Below are 25300 nucleotides of genomic sequence, written 5' to 3' on the forward strand. Positions count from 1 at the left end.
CTCTTTCAAACTCTCTCAAATGAATACATAAAATCTTTTTAAAAAAGAAGAAAGAACTCGAGATCAATTTACATTGGTTTAATGTGCTGTCTTTCCTCATCACCAGATGCTTCTCTGCTGGTCACAGAACATGTAAAGCTGAATGGTCGAAGGGGATCAGACCCATAGTCCTGATCTGATTAGCACGGGCTCCGGGTATCTGACAAATGAGCCTTGGCTTTTTTAGCTCTGACTGCCTTTTGGTGAAGTAACATGTTAACAGCAGAAAGGTTGAGTCTGTATAACTTCCGGAAGAGTTCTGCTGGGTTCTGAGTAGACTCACAGGATTATCAGAGCAGAAGGGACCTTAGAGACCATCTACTTAATCCCCAATTTTAACAGTTTAGTGAACAGGCCCAGCAGGCAGTTACTTGTTTGCCTAAAAGAAGCAAGACTCTTGTCTCCTGGCCAAGTGCTCTTTCCACTACAACACCCTGCTTCCCCAATCAAGAACTAGTCATTTTGTCAGAGTAACCAGTAGATGACACCTGAATAACACGGACTCTAAATCCCCCAATGTTTCTCTTAATCTCCATTGGTGAGAAGACCCTGAACAAAAAGAACATACACAATAAACACAAAGGAGATCAGGAAAAGCTATTTTAATTTTCTATTAAACATTCTTCCAAAAGCATTATTTTACTCCGTATCTTACTGAGTTATAAGAAATAACATTAGCATTAGAAAAAACAGGAAGAAAGATAAATTAAATGTGCATAATTAATTAAACTTATATGAAAAAGGAAAATGAGAACAAGGGACTGAGAGCTTTACAGAATTAAATATGAGATTATACTTTGAAACCTGTGCATCTCAAAGCAAACTTTATTTGTTCAGTTATTTTTAACAACAGCATTTTTTGACCAATACACTGATTTTTTTCAAGAAGGAAACTCATTTAAAAAATATTTTTACTTTAAAAATAGGCTGCATTCAGCTGTAGACTCCCCGCCACCACCCCAGGCTCTGATCAGATTTATTTTGATTTGGGAAGAAAGTACCATTTTGATGGCGTGAAATGCAAAATTTAAGTTTTTTTTTTTTTTTAAACAGCCCGCTACAGAATTTTAAAAACTATTAATGAAAAATAGATTAAAGTCATTAAGTGCACAACACTAATTATTGGCCAGCTCCTGGTATTCGGTTTCTTCCCTAGTTCTCCAAAGGAAAACTTAAATTGAATCTTCAGCAGAATGATCTTTAAACATACTTTATAAGCAAAATGAGAGCTTCTGTTTACATAGTTTTTAGATTTTGCTGTTCCTAATTTTATTCTGAAACTCAGTTTTACCCCAAACCATAATTACCATATTAACTTTGTAATGCACAGTTCTATGCAATTCAGCAAGCAGTAGTACACTATTAGGCTCTGTCCACCCCGAGCTTAGGAAAAACAAGATTGGTCACACCCAACTAAAGACAAATCTCACACTGTTTGCCAATGTGTAGTTTCCATCCAAGCCTTGACAATGAAATATATGGATATATATCTATATATCTCATCTTAATTTTCAAAGGCAGGCAAAGGGAGTTCTTCACAGCTTAGCTTTGCCTGGCTGAAGCTGAAGATTTTGTAACTTCATAGCCAGACCCATGTTGCCAGTGATTTTCAATTTGCCTTGAAAGAAGGCCTGTGAGTAAGAAGAAAGAAAATTTGTTACTCGGTGTTTTTTGTGATTGCTGATCTTTCTAGGCGATCCAGCCCTGAGATCATTTATTTATCCAGGTTTCTTAAACTTTCTTCAAAATATGAAACTTGGCTTTCTGGAATAGATTTAGAACTAGATTCCTCAAAAGGAAGGCTTTGTAAAAGGCATGCTTTACTAAGAGCAGTCATACGACTATCTCTCCCAAATGTCTTCTCTTAGAAATTGAGTCTACCTTTATCTGCCTTCGTCACCGATGGTACATTTTCCAAATAATAGGCAAAGTGGGTTTGAAATAGATGGATTTTGTTGAAAAATACTACATGTGGATCAAGAATATGAACTGAGGGGTCCCTGGCTTGCTCAATCAGTGGAACACGTGACTTGATCTCTGGGTTGTGAACTGGAGCTCCACATTGGGTATAGAGATTACTTAAAAATAAAATCTTAAAAAAAGAAAAAAATATATGAACCAAAATTTTCAGTAGTCTGAAAGAGAGAAAAAGCACATTCATAACACACTTAGATACTCTAAGGGTTCAATACACTGTGGATGAAATGTCACCAAATTTTTTTCCCCTTTCTAGGTCTACATAATAAAGGATTTATCCCTACAGAGGGAGGACAGGCAGCCTGCTGAGACTGAGGTGCTGGTGTTAATCTTTGGCTTAAGAAGAATCAAACCAACCCTAAGTGCAGAGCCACAATTTGCTCCATTTAACAACTGCCTGTGATTAGATCACTGATCACTTGATGTTTGCTAAATTTATCATGTAACAAAATCCCGGGAAAACTTTAGAGAAATGATAGCAAATTTGCAAACACAGCGTGATTTCCCTGCTATGATCTCAGTCTTCTAACTCAATTGTTAAAATAAGGAAGAGCTACATGCAACAAGTTTCTGGTAGTCTTAGCTTTTTAAGCAAGTATAATAAAGATGTCAGGAGCTCTTTTACCTTATCCCTAGGAATGCACAGAACTCTGCTTTGTCTACACCTCCTGGTAAGGGTGACTAATTCCTTTTTTTTTCCCCTCCTCTGTCTGGACAAACTAAATATTTCCTTTCTATATGGCACACAGCCTTCTCTGTCTGATGACTTAAAGGTCCGGTGTCTCAGAACACAATATATTTAACATATGTCCTTAAAAAATATGGACCAGTAGCACCTAAAAGAGAAACTCCCCATCTTTCCTTTCTTTAAAATTAAAAGAGAAAGTGACTTTTTATTTACTAATTATTATAGAGAAAACATGAGTCTTCACAATATCCAAACACAAGGATCATTTTAATCTGGCCCCTAGGTATTGGGTGTGCTTTACACTGGAGAGCACACTGCTTTGTTTCAACTGTAGCCAAACACTGATACTATAATTTCCAATGCATTTAACGGTTTCCAGTCAAATCCTCTAAGCATAAGGGAAGACCATTAGCATATTAATAGAATTATCTGCCATTTTTATCTTTAATTCCTTTGGGTGCTAACAGGTGCTCAGGAAAATGCTGATACTCTGCCCCCCAAAATGGGTGGTAAACAGATAAACCAAGAACCAGGGTAGCTTATGTGTGAAGTCTGATCACCCTGCCAAGGGAGTGCATGGAGAGTGCATAGTGGAACAAGGAACAGTGGGTGGGAAGGAAGAAGACAGCCAGCTCCTATACTGGTGGCCTCTGTTGTGTCCAGAATTTTTGGAGCAGGCTCTGAGGGTAGAGATGTCAATGCCAATGGTGTATATTAAGCTGAAACATCACAGATGCAAGTTTCTCACTTGTCAAAGCATCAACTACAATAGGCTTAGTTGCTTGGAGAAGGCATTTTAAAAAGGAATATTAGTGTGTGTCAGATTGTTGTTTTATCCAATCTTTTGAATTACCAGGAGGCTGTAGGAATAAGACCTAAAACAAATCAGGCTGAGGCAACGAAACAATAAGTTTACAATGGAAAGCAGCATCTCAGTTTCTTTTTTTTTTTCTTCCCCCGTGGCTAATGAAAGCTCAGTGTATCAAGTCTGTTCAACACTGGCTAATGATATACGAAGACCCTTGATGATTTGGGGACCAGGAAAATCCATAAGAAACATAAATACATTTCAGACAAATACAATTTAATCAAATTGTATTCAGATGAATACAAATTAAGCAATTGTTGAGTGAAAACCTAAAAATGTCAGACACTGTGCTAAGATCTTGAGACATGAGGACAAACAAAATGTGGTTTGTTCCTTTGAGACACTCACAACCTAATGGAAAGGAAATAGGCACATCATGACTAATATCATGTGACAAGTGCTAAGCTTTCTTCCAATTGATTGCCCAGAAGAGGGACTGGCTACAGTCCCCCAGTAACTTGTAAGGAGGTCTTTGGGGATAATATGTAAGCTAATTTGGAAAGAAAAGGAGTTTGTCAGGGAAGGCAGTTTGGACAAAGAGCATGGGCAGAGAGATGAAATGTAAAAGGTCACGCCTTTGTTCACACTGTTCACACTGCTCCCTCCCCATGGATTGCTCCCACTCTCCATCTGTGCACTGCTAACTTCTGGTCACTCTTATACTCAGTTTAAGTGTTTCTTCCTCTGTGAGACTTTCTCTGATGGTCCAGGGAGACATGGCTCCGCCCACTGCTGTCCATAAGCTAGGCATAGCACTGTGGATATTCGGATACACTTACTCTTTTACAGATTTGTCTCGTACCAAATTGTGACTGTCCAGTGCAGGAGAACTCTTTCTAATTCATCTGGTTTTACACAAGACACAAAACAGTACCTGGCACATGGCTTGTGCCACAAATGTTTGTCATTTGTTAAGTAACATTTTAGGGAACACTAAGTTTTGTCAGTTTGACCACTTTGCACTTTATGGTATAAGGCTGAGGCAGGAGATGAAATGGAATGGACTCAAAGACCCACCTACTAGGAGGAAATAAGCCCCTTTATACTTACCGACTGAGGATTCATTTTACCAGTCATTAAAGCCAGTAAGTCCGAGTCAGCCATTGTGATTGTGCAGTCGGCCTTCTTATCTAAAACAGGTATGAAGGAAGAGCAAGGAGAGTATTCAGTTTCAGGTATTCACCTCCAGTACTGGAGCAGTGCGGGGAAAACGTTACTCATGTACTCTTCTACGGCAGCCTGGTGAAATGTGGCATAAATTACAAGCAACCTCAATATTTAACAAGAGGGAATTGATTAATTACCAGGGTGCCTGGGTGGTACAGTCGGTTAAGTGTCCGACTCTCGGTTTCGGCTCACGTAGTAATCTCAGGGTCATGAGATTGAGCCTTGTGTCAGGCTCCGTACTCAGTGCGGAGTTGGCTTGAGATTCTCTCTTCCTCTCCCTCTGTCCCTCCCGCCTGTGCTCTCTCGCAAATATATAAATAAATCTTTAAAAGGAATTATCATATTCATATGATGGGATACAATGCAATCATTAGATGATGTGGATCTACATTTATTGACCTGAAAAAATGTTCATGTTACACTGTACCATGCATGATACTGTCATACAAGCCAGTTATAAAACAAACTGTGAGCATGGTCCCATTTCTGCTTTAAAAACAGATATTCAATTATATATGCATAGGAAATAACATCTATAAACTTAGATACCAATATATTAATAACAGTTACTGTGGCACCCAGACTCTAAGGTGATCCCTGTGATGCCTGCCTCCTGGTGTTCACGCCTTTGTATGTGCCCTTGAATATGGGCAGGACCTGTGACTTGCTTCTAGCCAAGAGAATGTGGCAAAGGAGATGGGATGTCATCCTTGTGGTTCTGTTATGTTATGTAAGACTCTGTCTTGCTAGAAGACTCTCTGTCTCTCCTGCTGGCCTTGAATAAACTAGCTGCTGTGCTGTGAAGTGCATATATGCGAAGGACCATGTGGTGCAGGTGCTGGCTGTTAGGAGCTGAGGGTAGACTCTGGCCTATGGCCAGTAAAAAAAACTCAAGTTATCATTCTCCATGGCTGCAAGGAAATGAATCTCCAGCAACCGGAGTAAACTTGAACACCAACCCTTCTGCAGTCAAGCCTCCCGATGAGAACCTAGCCCAGGCCAATACCCTCACTGAAGTCTGTAAAACCCTATGCAGAGGACCCAGCTACATGCAGCCAACTCAGCCCTGGGAACTATGAGGTAATAGATGCATGTGCTTGTCTTAAGCCACTACCTTTGTGGTCAGTTGCTATATAGTAATAAAAAAAAAAAAAAGAGTATACAGTTATCTATAGCAGGAGTTATCAAACTTTTCCTGTAAAAGATTGGCCACTAAGTATTTTAGACTCTGCCAAAAGCTACTAGGTCTCTATCACAACTATGCAACTCTGCCACTGTAGTGCAAAAACCACCATTGATGATATATAAACAAATGAGTGTGGCTGTGTGCCAATAAAATTTTCAAAATAGGTAGTAGACAAGGAAAGGATATACACAATTCATGTATCTGCCAAAAAAAAAAAAAAAGAAAACAACTTGTATCCAGACTGTATTAAAAAAAAATTCCTATCATTCAATTAGGAAAGGTTACATAATCTAAAATAAAAACAGGCAAAAAATAAAATAAATAAATAAATAAAATAAATAAAAACAGGCAAATAACAGACACTGTACAAAAGATCTCCAAATAGCCAAAAAAGCCTATGAAACTGTGTTCAACTTCATTACTCATCAGGGAAATGTGAATTAAAAGCACACATGAGATACTATTATATATCTACCAGAAGGAATGGGCAAAAAAGGAAATAAAAAGACAATACCCAGTGCTGGTTGGGATATGGAGCAACTGAAAAGTTGATGCAATGCTGGAGGGACAGTAAAACGGTACAGCCACTTTAAAAAACAGTCTAGAAAGGGCAGCTGGGTGGCTCAGTGGTTAAGCATCTGCCTTCGGCTCAGGGCGTGATCCTGGGGTCCTGGGATGGAGTCCCACATCGTACTGCCTGTGAGGAGCCTCCTTCTCCTCCCTCTGCCTGTGTCTCTGCCTCTATGTGTCTCTCATGAATAAATAAATAAAATCTTAAAAAAAAAAAAAAACAGTCTAGAAGTTTCTTAGACTAACCATACACGTGCCATGACTTAGCAATCCCACATTTAGGTGTTTAACCAAAAGAAATGAAAACATAGTCCAAACAGAAAAAACTGTATGTGAATGCTCATAGTGGCTTTATTCAAATGGCCAAAAGCTGGGGAAAAAAACAAATGTGTATCAACTGATGAATGGATAAACTACTCAGGCCACAAAAAGAAACACAGCCCCCAGCCTCCCAGTGTCGCCAGAGCCTTCCAGAAGAACTCAAAGTTCAAACATATTCTACACAGCAGCTTATTCTATACATGAAGAGCAGACTTTTGTGGGTTTTTTTTTTTCATTTTAATGATTCTCCAATGTATTAAAATTTTTTAATCGGAAGTAGTGGATTCCTAAAGGATTCCAAAGTCATCTGCAATTCTTTTGTTTTTGTTTTGTGCTGGTTTTTCCTTCATTTTAGCTTTGGGTAGGAGGGAGGGGCAGGTGACACTAAGTATATTTTTTTATTTTTGAAATCTTTTCCAATGACCAGCTGAAGATCTGCACTGAAATATAACTTACATGCTTTGCATTTTTAAAGCCTGCTTCTCGAATTTAAGCAGAGTGATAGTGTTCAAAGAACCAGCTCAGTCTGTAACATGTTTAAAAAGACATACTGCACTTTGAGGTCCCTTTCAAATGCCATTTGCTAGACCTCTCAAGTGTTTTAATTGCTACATTCATGTGCTTCACAAGTCCAGGATGTCGGATGTCCTATGGCATGGAAGACTCAAGACTTTGGGCAAAGCTTATGGGCTGGCATTGGGGGGGTGAGGGGGGAAAGGAACAGAATTTGTGTATTTGGTTGATTTAGAAATAAGGCATCTGGGAGATGCCATTATTTTCTGTTTAAATTAAACTGCATTTTTGTCTTTTGGTTGAAATATGAAATGTACTATCCCGATATAAAACAGTAACTATCTGACCTTTGGAAAAAAGTGAATGAATCTCAGTTAAAGAAGCAGGCTCAAAAACTATATACTGGGGACACCTGGCTGGCTTAGTCAGTAGAGCGTGTGACTCTTGATCTCAAAGGTTGTAAGTTCGAGTCCCACTTTGGGTATAAAGATAACTTAAAAATAAAACCTTTAAATAAAACAAAAACTACATCCTGTGTGATTCCATTTGTATGACATTCTGGAAAAGGTAAAGGTACATGGACAGATATCGGAGTAGTGGTTGCCAGGGCCTGAGTGTGGGAGGAGGGGATTGACTACAAAGGGACATGAGAACACTTTTCAGGGTGGTGGAAATATTTTATCTCTTGATTTTTAGTGATGGTTACACAATTATATGCATTTATCTAAATTCATAGAATTATACATCTTAAAAAGGGTAGATCTTACTGTATTAAATTATACCTCAATGAATCTGACTTAAAACAACTGCTAGTACCAGGTACTATCAAAAACGTGGAGCAAAAGAAACTCTCATGGAATGCAGAGGGTAATGTAAAATAGTATATTCACATCAAAAACTGTTTGGCTCTAATGTACCTTATGACCTAGTATTTCTACTGGTTATGTGCCAAGTGGAAATGAGTACATGCATCCACTAGAAGACCTATATAAGGATGTTCATAACAGCTTTATTCATAAGGCCCCAAAATGGAAACACTGAAAAGATATATCAACCATGGAATTAATAAATTCTGGGGCATTCACATAGCAAAAGCAAACTACTGCTACATACAACAATATTAAAGAATCTTATGATGCTGAGCAAAAAATAGACAAACCTAAGAAAATAAATACTATATGAGTCCGTGTAAATGAATTTCCAAAATAAATAAAATCAATCTACAGTGACAATCTGGAATAGTGGTTTCTTGTGGAAGTGATTAGCAGGGGGCGTAAGAGAAGCTTCTAGATTGCTGGCAACATTGTGCAGCTTGATCTGGGAGATATATTCATCTGTAAACACTTATCAAGCTGTACACTTCATATTTATGCCTTTTATTATAAGCTAGACTTCAATACAAATTTTCCACAAAACAAACAAAAAAACAGGTGGTAGGTTGTTGGATTTGGCCCACAGGCCATAGTTTATCAACTCCTAACATAGATGGTGGAATTATAGGAGAGTAGTTTTTCCATTTTGTTTCTCTACCTTTTCTAATTTTTTTAAAGATTTGTTTATTTTAGAGAGAGAGAAAAAGAGAGCACATGAAAGGGGAAAAGCAAAGGGAAAACGAAAGGGAGGGAGGGAGGGGGAGAAATGGGGGTTGGGGAGAGAGGGAGAAAGAAAGAGAGAGAGAGAAGCAGACACCCACCAAGCATGTGTGTGTAGACCTTGACACAGGGCTCCATCTCATGACCCTGAGATCATGACTTGAGCCGAAATCAAGAATTGGACATTTAACAGACTGAGCCACCCAGGTGCCCCTAAAAATATTAACTTTAATATCAAAGTATAATGAGTAAAAAAGTATACAACAAAGACTAATATCTCATTGCTAAATCAACCATGTCTACCTTGGACAAGTAAGTTTCAAGTGCAAAAGGAAAAATTCACCAAGAAAAAAAAAAACCTGTCAGCAGTGTTAGACAATTAATATGACCACAGTCCTCTAACAGTTGGCTCCTCCTCAAATTAAAGTTGGCCTTTCCCTGAAACCAAGTTGCTTTCTAGTTTACTACTGTTTTACTTTTCTTTATTGCATTTATGTCAAACTGCCTTACTTATTTGTATGTTTTTCTGTCTGTCCACTAGAACAGACACTTCACAGGGCCAGGGCCCTTGTCAGGTTTGTCCACTGCTATATCCCAGGTCCTTGAAGAGTGCCTGACACATAAGGGCAATCAATCCATTGAATAAGTAGATTACGTAGCATTCAAAAGATGATCAAATCATGGCCCAATAGCTAATCAGATAATCTGTGCCTTAATTAAGAGATTAGGGGTTGCTATGGTCTGAATGTTTGTGAAGAGACCCCCAGCCCTTTCCACCATCTTGGACTTCCAGGTTCCAGAACTGTGAGAAATAACTTCCTGTTGTTTATAAGCTACTCAGTCTGTGGTATTTTGTTACAGCAGCCCCAACGGGCTGCTAAGAGAGCAGTTAAGTTATGAAAGCACAGCATACCCATATTATCAAATAGTTCAAACATGATTGAAAGTTGTAAGTTTTATTATATGTCTTAAAACTCAGGGATAGCCCCTAAAAGACTGAGATTCAACAGCTATTCCATCTTTGCTTCTAACAAAATTTTCTTACTATTGAAAAAAAAAAAGGTGTGAAGTTTGAAAACGAAGGGACTTACAGTCTCGAAAATTCAGTTCTCACGTAGATTTATATCCTCAAAGAACAGGAGGAACAAAAGCTAGCAAACTGAGATCCTCGGACTTGATTTATAGTTGGACTTGATCCAAATATTCCAAGAAAGGACTCTTAATCATTGAAGAGTGAGTGTAGGGGTACTCAGTTGGCTTAGCTGGTTAAGTATCCAACTCTTGATTTTGGTTCAGGTCATGATCTCAAGCCCCATGTTGGGCTCTGTGCTGGGCATGGAGCTTGCTTAAGATTCTCTCTCACTCCCTCTCTATCTGCCTGCCCCTGCTGCCTCTCTCTCTTCCCACCTCTAAAAAAATTTAAGTTTAGGAAAATGAAGTCTGCTGCTGCTGTAAGATCAGCATCTATTGAGCGCTTCACATACATGACTCATTTGATCTTTATAACAACTCTATGAGGATTGGAGAGGTCAAACAACTTGCCCACAATCACACAGCTAGATTGAGCTAGATCTGAAAGCAGATTCCTGCTACTGAAGCTCATTACTCCCAAGTTCTATGGCTTCCTATCATTATAGGAAGGATACAAACATTGAATAGCTCAGTTTGTTGTTGTTGTTTCTAAGTAGGCTCCACGTCCAACACAGGGCTTGAACTCACAACCCTGAGATCAAGACCTGAGCTGAAAGCAAGAGTCGGATGATTAACCAACTGAGCCAGCCAGGTGCCCTGATAGCTCAGTTTTAATTGGGCCTTCACCAGTTCATCAGGATCTGATGAATCTAGATGCTTCCTCAGTTCCCCAAGTCCTTTTGCAGAGTCTTGGACAAGTCTCACATTAATTAATTAATTAATTAATTAATTAATTAATGTTTAATATATGTACTGGGGAGGAAGCAATGATTTATTGAGCACTTGCTACGCTAAAGGGCTTTATATATCTCATTCAATCCCCACAACAGCTCCATGGATAGAAATCATTCTATTTTCTAGACAAGACCTTTGGATTCAGGGAAGGTATACACCTAATAAGTGACACAGCTATAGTCTGAACTCAGTTTGAGTGTCTCCGAAGGCTATGCAATTTCTACTGTACCTTGGGGATGCAAGATCCTGAGCCCTTCTAGATCATGTTGCCCACAATGGGGCAGTGTTGAGAATTCAAGTAGATGCTGAGAGGGCAGAAAAAATGAACGAAAGATACTGTGTCATGTTAGATGAATCAAAGTTGGCTTCCTAGAGATATGCTATATGAGTTGTTTTAAAAGAGAGGAGGGAGGGGCGGAATTCATAGACAAAGACACCAGGCAGGAGGAAAAGATTATGGAAAATGCATAAAATCTAGAAGTCCTTAATATAACCACCTGTAAATCATTACCAAACTCTTAGAATATAAGCAAATGAAATACTTTTAAGGAAATCTTACTTCGTCAACAGTAAGTAAACCTCTCAACACTGTGTACATGCCAAAAGAACTAGCAATTCTCTTTAAGGTGGTAGTTCAAACTAGGACAGGTTATTAATGCTTTAACATACCTGATCCCTAACAAATGGGCATTTGTTGGCTGATGTAAAAGAAGCTGGCAATTTCCAATGGTGGCTTTTACTGGGTAAGTCCATATTTCAACGCCACTCCTAGCTGCCAACAAGTGTCAGTTTCAGCAGAAATTACCTTGCTCCAGGGGTAAAATCCCTTCAGGTATGGGATGGGGCACCTAATACGGGGAGAGCTCACAGCCAGGGTACATACAAGGTTTTCTGAAATTATGTAATAACTTTCCATAAACATATTATCTTTCATGACAAACAATAACAAAAAACAAATTTTTTTAGAATATCACCTTATCATCTGCCTGGGCATATCAGAATATAATCCTGAAATAACTATTTTCCAAAAGTTCTTTTTATTTTTAAAAGCTTAAATCTAGACAATGCATTGTTTTTCTTCCTACACCACATGAGAGTGGCAGCTCATAAAATGCAAACTTACAGTTCTTTTTCTGCCTACCCATTTGGAGGGAAAAAAAGTGACTATATATATCATTCGTGAACTTTCCACAACACCACCATGCTGCCCATATAAGATGCCCTTACTACTGCCTCTTTCTTCTATTCTAGTTGATTCCTTATTCAAAAGCACTACTCATAACATTTTCTCCTCTCTCCAAGCTCTAAACTCTATTCCAAGAGCTCTGCCAACGTCCTTTCTGCCTCAGAGTGTCCCTGAATATTTATCTACCCTCTCAGAGAAACAAGTATCGTCCCTCCTTGCTACTTGCTAGCCTTCCCTCTGTGCTCCTGATATCATGCACCACTCAATAATGTATCAGTAACAAAACTCTCCCATCTTTGATAGACTTCCTTCTCCTACACAGCTTCCAGATCCCATCAACTTCACCCCAAATACCCTGGTAACTACAATGTAACAACATCTTTTTTCTCACTGCCAATACTCAGGCTATCCTTTTTGCTCACTTAGACATGGCAACGTCCATCTCCCCAATTGCTCTCTCTGCATCTGATTTCTCCCTTTCCAATTCATCAGATCTAATACACCTGCTTCATCCTCTAAAATACAGCCCTCACTTTTCTTTTCTACTTAAAAAGCTTTAACTGGATTGATTATAAATCAAATCACTCTCAAAGTTCATAGCATGGTATTTTAAGCGCTCCAAAAAAGTAGTCCTCATACATCATGTTTCTTAATAATACCAGACTCTCTGTGAGAAATGAACATATGAAACACATATAATACAACATACAAAATGTAACCTCCTGAATGCTTACTGAACACCATTCATTCATTTTGCTGTACATTTTTATTTTTATTTTTTTTAAATTTTTTTATTTATTTATGATAGTCACACAGAGAGAGAGAGAGAGAGAGAGGCAGAGACACAGGCAGAGGGAGAAGCAGGCTCCATGCACCGGGAGCCCGACGTGGGACTCGATCCCGGGTCTCCAGGATCGCGCCCTGAGCCAAAGGCAGGCGCCAAACCACTGCGCCACCCAGGGATCCCGAGGGTTCAGAGACACAGAGAAAAAGAGGCAGAGGGAGAAGCAGGCTCCATGCAGGGAACCTGATGTGGGACTTGATCCCGGGTATCCAGGATCGCACCCTGGACTAAAGGCAGCGCTAACCCACTGAGCCACCAGGGCTGCCCAAGTCTCATGCTTTTAAAACCATCCCTACACTGATGACTCCCAGATATCTTTAGCATGGACTCAGCCACTGAACTCTAAGGTGTATATCCAACTGCTTAACTGACAAGTTTACCTTGGATACTTGATAGTTATGCTGAAGCTAATATGTATAAAACTTAACTCCTGATTTGCTCCTACTCCCCTTTAATATTCTTCCCACCATCTTCTCAATCTCTATAAATTGCTTCTCTGTCCTACCAGTTCCGAGGTCAAAACCTTGAAGTTCTCATTGACTCCTCTTTTGCTCACATTGAGCAGTCTAATCCATCAGCAAATTCTGTTTTCCTCTACTACCTTGGTCTAAGTCTCTATCATTTTTCTTTTTGCCTGATTTTCCTGTTTCTAACCTTGCCCCCTGTAGGTTCTTCTCCACACACCAGCTGGAGTGATCAATCGGTCGATTGACTGATTGGTTTTTATTTTGGGGGGTGATTTATTTAATTTATTATTATTATTATTTTTTTGGAGTGATCATTTTGAAACTTAAGTTTGATTGTGATTCTCCTCTGCTCACAGCCAGGGTACATACAAGGTTTTCTGAAATTATATAATAACTTTCCATAAACATATTATCTTTCATGACAAACAATAACAAAAAACAAATTTTTTTAGAATATCACCTTATCATCTGCCTGGGCATATCAGAATATAATCCTGAAATAACTATTTTCCAAAAGTTCTTTTTATTTTTAAAAGCTTAAATCTAGACAATGCATTGTTTTTCTTCCTACACCACATGAGAGTGGCAGCTCATAAAATGCTTCTCCCTCTGCCTCTTTTTCTCTGTGTCTCTCATGAATAAATAAATAAAATATTTTAAAAATAAATAAATAAATAAAAATAAAAGCACGAGACCTGAGGAGATCCCCAGGGAGTGAATAGAGATAGAACTGAGCCTTGGAGTACACCAACATTAAGAAATTTGGAGATGAGGAGAAAATAGGAAGAGAAGCCAGGAAGAAACAGCCAATGAGTAAGAGGAAACCCTACAAATATATCATGAAGGCTGAGAATTAACCACTGAGTTTAGCAACATGGTGGTCACTGGTGACCTGGATAAGAATAGTTTTGGAACAGTGATGAGGATAAAAAGTGATTAGAGTAGGTTCAAGAAAGACTAGGATGAGAGGAAATGGAGATAGTGATTATAGATAGGACTTTTGAGGCCATGTAACCATATGCTGGACCATGTGCTTTATAGGATACTTAAGAGATAATTCTCTTAATCCTTCCATCAACCCTATGATATAGGTACCATTTATTATTCTCATTTACAGATGAGAAAACTGGGGCTAAGAGAAGTTAAATAATTTGTTCAAAGCCAGAATGTGTGAGTGGTAAGGCCAGCACCCCAACCCAAGTCTGTGTAAATTCTAAGGCCTAAAATTGGCAACTCTGTGATGGAGGCTCCCAATCTTTGGGAGGAGGTAGCTGTGACCTATCCCTTTTCCTAAGGATTCACTAGTTCTTTTAACAAGGTCCTATGCCTCTGAAGCCAGCCCTTTTGGAAAACACCAAAGCAGATCCCCATTTTCCCTTGTGTATTTGTTCAAGCCTCCTATTAATGAAGTCATTATTGCACTGACCTGAGTTAGGAAGCACTGATCCTTTGCCGTTTTTCACATCCACCACCCAAGTAGCTTCTTTCCCCTCAGGGCCATTCTTCACCTTGAAGGCAAAAATACCACCGATTTTCTTCACAAACTCTTCCCCTTCCTGGACAGGAAAAAATAAACAAAAAATAAAAAACCAAAATTCTGGGAGTTGTATTAAGTTTGTTTCTCAGGCTTTTTCTCTACATTGAATGTTTAAATAGATATATGATGTGAGCAGCTGGGCCAGCAGCAGTCGCCAAGCTCCCTCAGGATCTTTCACCCAGAAAAATCTGAAAGGCAACAACTCCCTCATCTGCCAAATCTTTTGTTAAAAATGGCTTTCCCAACACAACTGGTAGAAGAAAAGAGAGAATGAGGGTAGCACAGCAGCATGTTCTACTGAAGTAGCTTTCCTTTATCTCAATTTCTGAAAGATTCACTCTGGCCTGTCTAAATGTAGGAACCCCCACTCCCTTTTTTTTGCAGGTAAATTCTTTTACGTGTGTTTCTGGCTTCCCACAATCAGAACTTAAAGAGAAATGGTTCTGAGAGCAAAGTCTTTTATTTGGGCGGGGGGGTGTGAGTGGCTTATGGCAAATACATAAATAACATATTAATCATTGAATATTTTAGAATTGGCTACCTTTTGAATTCTCTTATAATTTTTTTCTCTTATAATTTCTAGTAGTTTTTATTTCCCACCTTCTTTATTTCAGCTTTACATCCCTGCAATAATTTAGATATAAGATTCTTCCTTTCGGTATCATAATATTTATTCTTCTATTTTTTTAGCTTATTTTAGTTAAATTCAACTAGTTAACATATCATTAGTTAACAAATAGCTCAACTAGTTCAATTAGTTAACATATCATTAGTTTCAGAGGTAGAGTTCAGTTATTCATCCATTGCATATAACATCCAGGGCTCAAACCCAAAAAAAAAAAAAAAAAAAAAAAAAAAAAAAAAAAAAAAACATCCAGGGCTCATCACATCACCCAGTTACCCCATTCCCCCACCCTCCTCCCCTCCAGCAACCTTAAGTTTTCTTCCGAGAAGTAAGAGTCTCTTACGGTTTGTCTAATATTCATTCTTTTAAAAAAGACTGAAGTGTTTACTATGTTCAGGCACTATGGTATAAGTACCTGAAATACTCAAATAATTATTATCCCTGAGGAACTTACATAGACTGATATCAGATACTAACCTCTGTTTCTATGTAAGCAGAGAACCTGGCTTAAGTTCTTTCTTTTTGTTGTGTTTTGTTTTACAGTATACAATTCTGTGGTATTTTAGTATATTCAAAGTTGTGCAACTAGCACCATTATCTAATTTTATTTTATTTTTTTAAGATTTTATTTATTTATTCATGAGAGACACACACACACAGAGGCAGAGACACAGGCAGAGGGAGAAGCAGGCTCCATGCAAAGAGCCCTATGCGGGACTCAAATCTGGGAATCCGGGACCACCCCCTGAGCCGAAGGCAGGCTTCTCAACCGCTGAGCCACTCAGGCGTCTCCCATTTTCTAATTTTAGAATGTTCTTATCACCCCAAAAGAAACTCATAGCCATTGGTCATCACTGCCCTCTACTTCCCTCCTGCTAGTCTCTGACAACCACCAATCTACTTTCTATCTCTGTAGATTTGCTCATCCTGGACATACTATATAAATGGAATCACACAATACATGGTCTTTTGTGACTTTCACTTAGCATCTTTCACTCAGCAAAATGTTTTAAGGTTATTCCAATCCATGCTGATGCATGGAATTTTTATGACCAAATAACATTCCATTGTATGGATGTGGCACACTTCATTTAGTCATTCATCAGTTGTTGATTACTTCCCCTTTTTAGCTATTATGAACAATACTTCATAGGCATTTGTGTACAAATTTGTGTACTTTTTAAGTATATATTTAAAAGTAAAACTGCTGAATCATAGGATAATGTTTAACCTTTTGAGAAACTGGCCAAACTGTTCTCTAAAAAGTAGCTACACCATGTTATAATCCAACCAGCAATGAATGAAGGTTCAATTTTTACACACTGCACAGACCTTTGTGTTTTTATTTTATTTTTTTTAAGACTATTTAATTTTTTTTTTTTAGTAACCTCTACACCTAATGTAGGGACCGAACTCAAGACCTGGAGATCAGGAGTTGCATGTTCTTCTGACTGAACTAGCCGGGCACCCCAGGCTTTTGTCTTTTTAATGTTAGTTATCCTAATGGGCATGTCAATCTTTTTCTTATTTATACTAGATAACACACCTGAACTTATTCAAAAGCAACCATGTGTCTTAGACTCCAAAGAAGCTATTCTAAAAATATTTAGTCTAGGCCTACTTATCTTGACTATCATGGGGGCATTTCCTACACGTGGGTGTCTTAGAATTAACTATTACTATTTTCTAGTTAAACCAAGAAACCAAAATTTCTTGTCAGATTTTTAAAGAAGAATTCTTATTTTGGCTTCCCTTAAAATATCTCACTCAAATCATTCTAAGTTAGCTTTAGGAGAAATTATTAATGACAATAATAATCTTTTTAGGGCTATAAAGTGTTCAAATCCTTTTATATACATTATTTCTTTAATCTCCATAAAACCTTGTAAGTAGGTGGACAGATATTAATATCAGCTCACTGAGCAGAAAAAACTAAGGCTCATAAAGGTTAAAAATGCTTCGGACTATTCTGTCTCCTATTGCCAAGTAAGCCATTTAACATAATCCATCTAACACACTAACGTAAGCCATCTAACACTTACAGGTGTGAATTTCTTAAAGGTGGCTCCCCAGAGCCTACAAGAGGAAGTCTGTCTTTACATATCATTCAAGATTTGTCATAATCTGAGGGATATTTATCTGTTCTTACCTTCAGTCACTTTTTTCATCCTCCTCAGGCTGTAGGTTCCAACAATACTGATCATCTTGAATTCCATAAACATATGAGCCTCCCATGCTCTTGCTTATGCCCTGTCCCAGCTCACTCACCTATTTACATTCCACCCCAACCTCGTGAAGTCCCCGCTTACTTGCTAATTCTTCTGGGACAGCTCTTCTATCTCTACTGGACACTTTGATAGCCATTTGCACATGTATCCATGTTTCTTGTAGTTATTATTTTTTTTTTCCAGGGGAAAATTTCCCCATGTCTGTCTTCCCACTAAACTCTGTTCCCTAAAAGGCAGGGACACATGGTTGTAAGTAGTACAACCAGAATTCAATCCCTGTTTGGTTTAACTTCAAATTCAGTGCTCTTGTCGTTTGACCATACCATTCTGCGAAGCAGGTTACATCAATACTTCCAACGTGAGCCTATGAAAGCAGTGTGTCTCCATAAATGAATTTTAAATTCAAGTCTTCTCTACATTCCTTAAGATCTTTTGTCCCTCAAGTTTCCATGAAGACAATCTAGAAGAGTGGGTTAATTATCCTAGTATGGTGGGCCACCCAAGAGCCAGGCTTCCTTTGGGGCCAGCAGCCCATGAATGACTATTTCTAGGTGCATCCATGCCATCTGCTTGCATAATGCCTCAGGAACAGACAGCAACAAGTTAGAGCAGGAAAACACCAGCAAGTATTTAGAAATTCTACTTAGCATACTTGGAGAGAAATTCTCCCCACTTCCTTAAAACAGATGTAGACTAATTTGCACTTGCTGTTACTTTTAAAAATCAACTGATCCGGGCAGCCCCGGTGGCGCGGTGGTTTAGCGCCGCCTGCAGCCTGGGGTGTGATCCTGGAGACCTGGGATCGAGTCCCACATCCGGCTTCTTGCATGGAGCCTGCTTCTTCCTCTGCCTGTGTCTCTGCCTCTCTCTCTCTCTCTCTGAATAAATAAATAAATAAATCTTTAAAAAATAATAAAAAAATCAAATGTCCTCCTTTAAAAAAAATCAACTGATCCTTTTATAAAATAACATTTTTCATTGAAGAAGATGTGAGACAGGGTAAGGAAATGGACAAGGAGAGAGCTAAAAGGGGAAAGAAAATACACATTTGTTGTAGAACTAAAGTTCATTAATACTAAGAAAGTTCTAAGTTTGCTCCTTGAGTGAAAAAAAGTCTTTCTTTCTGAGTAGGCAAAAGGTCAAGGAGTAGGTTCTGTCTCAAACTTAATTGGAACAAAAAGTTAAGACAGAATTCAAAAAAGGGCAACAGGGTATTGCTAAGACAAAAGTGGAAATAAAATCTCTGGCCAGATTTCCTTTGCTAAGGCAGAAAATGCATGAATTGACAAAAGATTCCAAGACTTTCACTTTCTAGTCCTTACAAACATTTAGGAAACTTACAATCGTGGGAAGGAAACAAGGGGACAAGGTCTGCTCAAGTGAAGTTTAAGAGGGAGGAGAAAAGAATTAAAATAGGAGCAGGAGGGATACAACTGCAAAGCTAAGACTGTGAAATAAAAAGAGCACTTCTTTGTTAACCCCAATAATGAAGTATTCAGTGACTGACACATAGCTATCAGATATTCTCTAATTATTTTTATTGACAGAATAAAGTTGAAAAAAATGGGACAATTTGGCAGAAGCAATTATCCCATAGGTTGCTCTGCAGGCAAATGTTGTTGGCAAGGAAAAAAATTCAAGTTGAGCCCTTACAGAATCCAACTTCAGTTTAGTGGACAAATATAATGAAGGTAGTTAAACAATAATGAGAGGCTGGCTCAGTCATTACAGCATGGGCCTCTTGATCTCAGGGTCATGAGTTCAAGCCCCATGTTGGGGGTAGATTACTTAAAAAACAAACCAATAATGAGATATTTTTTCCTACTAGATTGGCAAAGATTTTTTAAAAACCAGCCAACACAAAGCACCGGAGAAAGTAGGAGGAAAAAAACAGTCACTCCCATGAATTGTTATGAGGTTTGTCAATCAGTACGCTCTTTTTGGTGGGTAGCTTGGCAATATATACCAAAATGTAAAATATGCATATCCAACAACTCAACGATTTCCCCCTTTAATTACTCATGCTAAGATGATCATGGCATTAAATATTTAAAGATGAAAAAAGAGGAAATTTATTATACCACTACTTTACTTGCAAAAACTTAAATACAAGCAATGTTCACCGTAGGAAGCTAGTTAAATAGATTATGATACATAAAAATCAAAGTGTACTAGGTGGTCATTCAAACTCATGGTAAGGATTTATATTTATGTGCCTGGAACACTGTCAAGAGAAAAAAGTGGGTTATAAAACACGTTTAACCCCCATGTAGGTGTATCCCCACAAGATGGTGGCAGGACAGGTCTGCAGCTCCTGAGCCAATGCCTGCCTGCCCAGAACCGGCAAACCTAGCCCCCTCTACCTCTGGAAGGTCATTGATCACAAAAATCCCAGAAACGCAGGGTCTTTTTTCAAGACACATCAGTCACATTGACTGTTTTCCACCTACAGTGCAATCACCTTAGATGTTAATAAGTTCTTTGTGCTACAATAAATTAGAAGATATGCACAATGTATGCCTTTCACACTGTAGCCCAAATGAAATACACAGCTTACCTATTCTGAATCCTTTTATTTCAGCCACTTTGGTCAGCTTAATAGATGTATAATTGGAATTGTGTAACTGTGACTATAATTGTGACTTCTTGGTTTGAAAATTAAAATCAGTAATAATATCCTGAGATGCCTTTAGGTTTGAAACAATGATATAAGTAGTAATTTTGCTTAAAGAAAATAGTTCTTAAAAAAAAAAGAATAGCTCTCTTTTTAATATAAGTTATTGTTAGATTGCCTTTGTATGATTATTATCTATGAAGAACTAATTATTGTACATAAAAATAAATTTGTATACAGAGTATAATTTAAAAACCCAACATGTATCATATGATCCCAGTTATGTAGAACTGCATATTCATATACAAAGAGAGATGTCTGAAACAATGTCAACCACTGTTCACATTTTAGTGAACTCCAAGTGATGGAAATTCAAGAGATTTTTAACTTTCTTTTTCATATGTTCTATATTGTGTGACTTTCTTTTAAATTAGCATTATTTTTAAAGAAAAAAACTACTCTGAAAAAACTGAAGCACGAGAGATTTTTTATAAGGAGTGTTGATATTAGGTACCTTTTAAAGACACATTTTAAACATTCTTTTTTAATGGTTCTAAGTAAAGTCTTTGAATTAAAAATTCAATTTTAATTCTTTTGAATTAAAGGGAAATTACACAAAATAAGTGAGAATCCTTTTACATATGACCTTGGTCCAAAATTATTATCTTCCTGACAAAGAGAGGACTGAGGAGAGTAACAAGGACTAGCCTTTCCTCTAGTTCAGATTATCACAGCATTTTACCATAGCTCTTTATAGAACTCAAGTATGGAGGCTTGTACATCTCTGAAATGCATTCTTACCAGAATTACAAAGAAACTATAACAGACACTCAGAAATACAAAAGACACTCACTACTTGACAATATTATATAAATTTTTAACTTGTATCACTTCACAGAAACACCAGAAATCTATTATCTGCTTCCTCTAGCTTCAAAGTCCTCCTGGTAGAATTTTATAAAATTCTTACTTACCTCTTCAAGCTTCTTCTCAATCTCCTTAAAGACCAAATTTGCCTTAAATCCATCAACTGCAGAGCTGGTTGGAACAGCCTCAATCTGATGAGTTCTGTAAGAAAATGGAGAAAAGAACCAATTTCAATCCATGGAGTCATACAGACACAAGGTTTTCACCATTTAACACTAGTAATTTTCAAAAAATCCCTAAGAACAGAGATGCTGTGGCTCTTACCCAAAGAAAATCATAATTAAGTCCATAAAACAATTAAGCTTTTCTTCCCATTTTTTTTAACAAATACTGAGTGCTCACAAGACACTAGGCATTGTCCTTAAAAATAAAGTAAACCAAAAAAATTTACCCTAGTTGGGGAGAGAGACAACAAACAAGCAAAAAAATAAATATAAGGGCAGCTGGGTCACTCAACTGGTTGAGCATCCAAATCTTGGTTTTGGCTCAAGTCCCATCTCATGAGTCCTGAGATGGAGTCTGCTTGAAAATTCTCTTTCTCTGCCCCTCTACCCACTCTTACACACACTCTCTCTCTAATAAATGAAGGAAGGAAGGAAGCTACTATGAAAAAAATAATGGAGTACCTAGGTGGCTCATTTGGTTAAGCACTCAACTCTTGATTTCAGCTCAGGGCATGACTCTGGGTTGTGGGATTGAGCCCCACATCAGGCTCTGCACTCAGAGCACAGTCTGCTTGTCCTTCTCCCTCTGCTTTTCCCTCCCACTCATTCTTTTTTTTTTCTCTCTCTCTCTCAAATAAATAAACAAATAAAACCTAAAAAAAAAAAAAAACTATGAAGAAAATAAGGCAGGTTAAGAGGATATAGAGAAAGAATATGTGTCTGTTGGGTATTTTATTTTTATTTTTTAAATTTTACTTTATTTAAATTCAAGGAATTAACATATAGTGTATTATTAGTTTCAGAGGTAGAGTTCAGTGATTCCTCAGGTGCATATAACACCCAGTGCTCATTACATAATGTGCCCTCCTTAATGCCCATCACCCAGTTACTCCATCCCCCCATGCACTTCCCCTTCAGCAACCCTGTTTGTTTCTTATAGTTTAGAGTCTCTTATGGTTTGTTTCCCTCTCTGATTTCATCTTATTTTATTTTTCTCTCCCTTCCCCTACAGTGTTCTATTTTAGATAGCCTGGTCAGATAGGCTTCTCTGAGGAGGTGATATTAGCTTTTAAATTATATAAATGAGCTAGCCATATAAAGATTTAGGTGGGGAAGCCAGTACTAAACTTCCAGCATAAAAAACTTAAGGAAAAAACTAGTTTGGCAGTTAAAAGAACTATAAGAAGGCCAGTATGACTGGAGCAGAGCAGAGACGTAGAAGGATCTAAGGTCACAGAAACACACAGAGCAAGATAATAAAGTTAGGTTGTTGTTGTTGTTATTATTATTATTATTAGGAGTTTGGATTTTAAGTATAATAAGAAGAACTGTATGGTATAAGCTACAGAGTAGCAAGATCCAATTTACATGTTTTAAAAAAACAAATCTGGGTGCCAGGTGGAAAACTATAAAGCTGCAAAATAGGGAAGCAAAGAGACTACTGCAATAGTCCAGGCAAGAACTGATGGTGATTAGATAAGCAGAGATTGGGCTCAAGATTTGTATTTTACCTGTGACACAGATATGAATTTAACAACTGTCTGCCTATTGGTTGTTTGATAGTTAGGGAACAATTATAGATGAATGACCTGATGTAGCAGAAGGAACATAGTCTTTAGAGCTACAAAGGCCTGGGTTTGAATCTCAAGGGTTTCTTCACATACTAGCTATATGATTCTGAGTAAATTACTTGACCTCTGTGAACCTCTGGTGGAGAGGTAGGAAAGAAAGTGGAGAGGGCCAATGACTTTACATAACTAAACAGAATCCCGGGGTGGGAGGAGGGTACCTAGCAAGCCCCTGGCCCATGGTAAAAAGGGATAGCATGACTAGAATAGGCTCCAGAGCTTCAAGTATTAGATACAGACAGAAACTGGAGGAGTCTGAGGAAGAGGAGGATGTTAGATAATTCCTTTGACATGGCAAGCATTGTTCAAGGTAGTAGGAGTATAAGGGTGGACAAGTCCGACCTAGGCCCTGTTCTCACTGAGTTTATATTCTTCTAGTGGGAGTAGAAAAAGGAGTAAATAGATAAAATAATTTAAAGTAATAGGAAGAACCTACTTTAGGTAGAACAGTCAGGAATGACATCTCAGAGCAGCTGAATTTAAGCTAAGATCTTATTAAAAGAAGAAAAGGAGCTAGCCATTCAAAGAGGAAACTGCAAAGATCCTGAGAAAGGAGCTTGGTATGTTTAAAGAACAACAAAAGCAGTCACTACAACACAAGTGGGGGGAGAGTGATAATGAAAATGAAACTGAAAAACTGGGCAGGGGTCAGATCATAAAGGCTAAAGTAGGGAATTTGGGAAGCTACTGAAATGATTAAGCAGGGAAGTGAGATGCAGTTGACTCTTGAACAACACGGGTATGAACTGCATGGATCCACTTACATGTGGGTTTTTCCCATAAATACAGTACAGTACTGTAAATGTATTTTCTCTTCCTTATGGTTTTCTTCATATCACCTTCTTTCCTCTAGCTCACTTTATTGTAAGAATACAGTATATATATATATACATATATATATATATAAAAGAATACAGTATATAGTACTTATACAAAATATGTGTTAACGGACCTTTTATGTTATCGGTAGGGCTTCCAACCATCAGTAGGCTCTTAGTAGTTATTAACTTTTTAGAGAATCAAAAGCTTTGGGGAATTTTCAACTGTACAGGGGGCCAGCACCCCTAACTTCTTCATTGTTCAAGGGTCAACCGGGGGATCCCTGGGTGGCGCAGCGGTTTGGCGCCTGCCTTTGGCCCAGGGCGCGATCCTGGAGACCTGGGATCGAATCCCACATCGGGCTCCCGGTGCATGGAGCCTGCTTCTCCCTCTGCCTGTGTCTTTGCCTCTCTCTCTCTCTCTCTGATGACTATCATAAATAAATAAAAAAAAAAAAAAAAAAAAAGGGTCAACCGTAGTTTGTTTTGTGATTACTCTTACAACAGTGTGCAGAATGAACTGGGGAGGGTGTGTGTGTGAGAACAGAGGCAGGGAGAATAGTAAGGCTACTGGAATAGTCCCAATAAGAAGTGATGGTGGTTTGGACTACAGTGGGGACAGTCTGCCAGTGGAAATGGAGAGGAAAAAGTGTATATTTTAGAGACAGAATCCATAGGCTTTACTACTGGGAAATGAGGGGGATCTCACAGTAGGGGGAAGGGCAAGGATGATTCAGTTTTCCTATATAACTGAGGGGATGGCAGTGCCATATAGCGATAAAAGGAAGAATGTAGTGGGAGGGGATCAAAGTTCCATTTGAGGCACAGGAGGTATGAAATGTTTGTGAAACAAGAAGGCAGTTGGGTATGAGTCTGGAGCTCAGAGGAGAGATTGAGGATGAATATAAAATAAGGGTGACCATCAACATAATGAAAGTATTTAAATCCATGGGAAATGATAAACTTGCCTGGAGAGAATTACAGAAAAAGAAGAGAGCCCAGGACAACACCATATGGTACTCCATTATTTAAAGAGGAAGCACGAACTAGGGGTGGTAGAAGGGGAGGAGGGCGGGGGGTGGGAGTGAATGGGTGACGGGCACTGGGGGTTATTCTGTATGTTAGTAAATTGAACACCAATAAAAAATAAATTAAAAAAAATAATTAACATAAAAAAAAAATAAAGAGGAAGCAGCAGCCAATGATACAAAAGGAAAAACCAGGGATCCCTGGGTGGCGCAGCGGTTTAGCGCCTGCCTTTGGCTCAGGGCGCGATCCTGGAGACCCGGGATCGAATCCACGTCGGGCTCCCGGTGCATGGAGCCTGCTTCTCCCTCTGCCTATGTCTCTGCCTCTCTCTCTGTGTGTGACTATCATAATAAATAAAAATTAAAAAAAAAACAAAACAAAAAAAA

At 38.3% G+C, this 25300-nt stretch overlaps 1 protein-coding gene across 1 annotated transcript in view; it reads right to left on the reverse strand.

Moving 5' to 3' along the window:
• Nucleotides 1-626: 626 nt before the first annotated feature.
• SCP2 (sterol carrier protein 2) overlaps nt 627-25300 on the reverse strand; it is a 103817-nt gene continuing 79143 nt past the window's right edge. Inside the window, exons 13-16 of the mRNA XM_038537506.1 lie at nt 21323-21416; nt 14771-14900; nt 4623-4702; nt 627-1670 (exon numbers count right to left, since the gene is read on the reverse strand). Of these exons, the coding sequence (XP_038393434.1) occupies nt 1575-1670; nt 4623-4702; nt 14771-14900; nt 21323-21416 (400 nt within the window). The 3' untranslated portion in view covers nt 627-1574. The remainder of the gene's footprint in view (nt 1671-4622; nt 4703-14770; nt 14901-21322; nt 21417-25300) is intronic.

This window comes from Canis lupus, chromosome 5 (genome assembly GCF_011100685.1).
Source record: "Canis lupus familiaris isolate Mischka breed German Shepherd chromosome 5, alternate assembly UU_Cfam_GSD_1.0, whole genome shotgun sequence".
Taxonomy (NCBI): domain Eukaryota; kingdom Metazoa; phylum Chordata; class Mammalia; order Carnivora; family Canidae; genus Canis; species Canis lupus.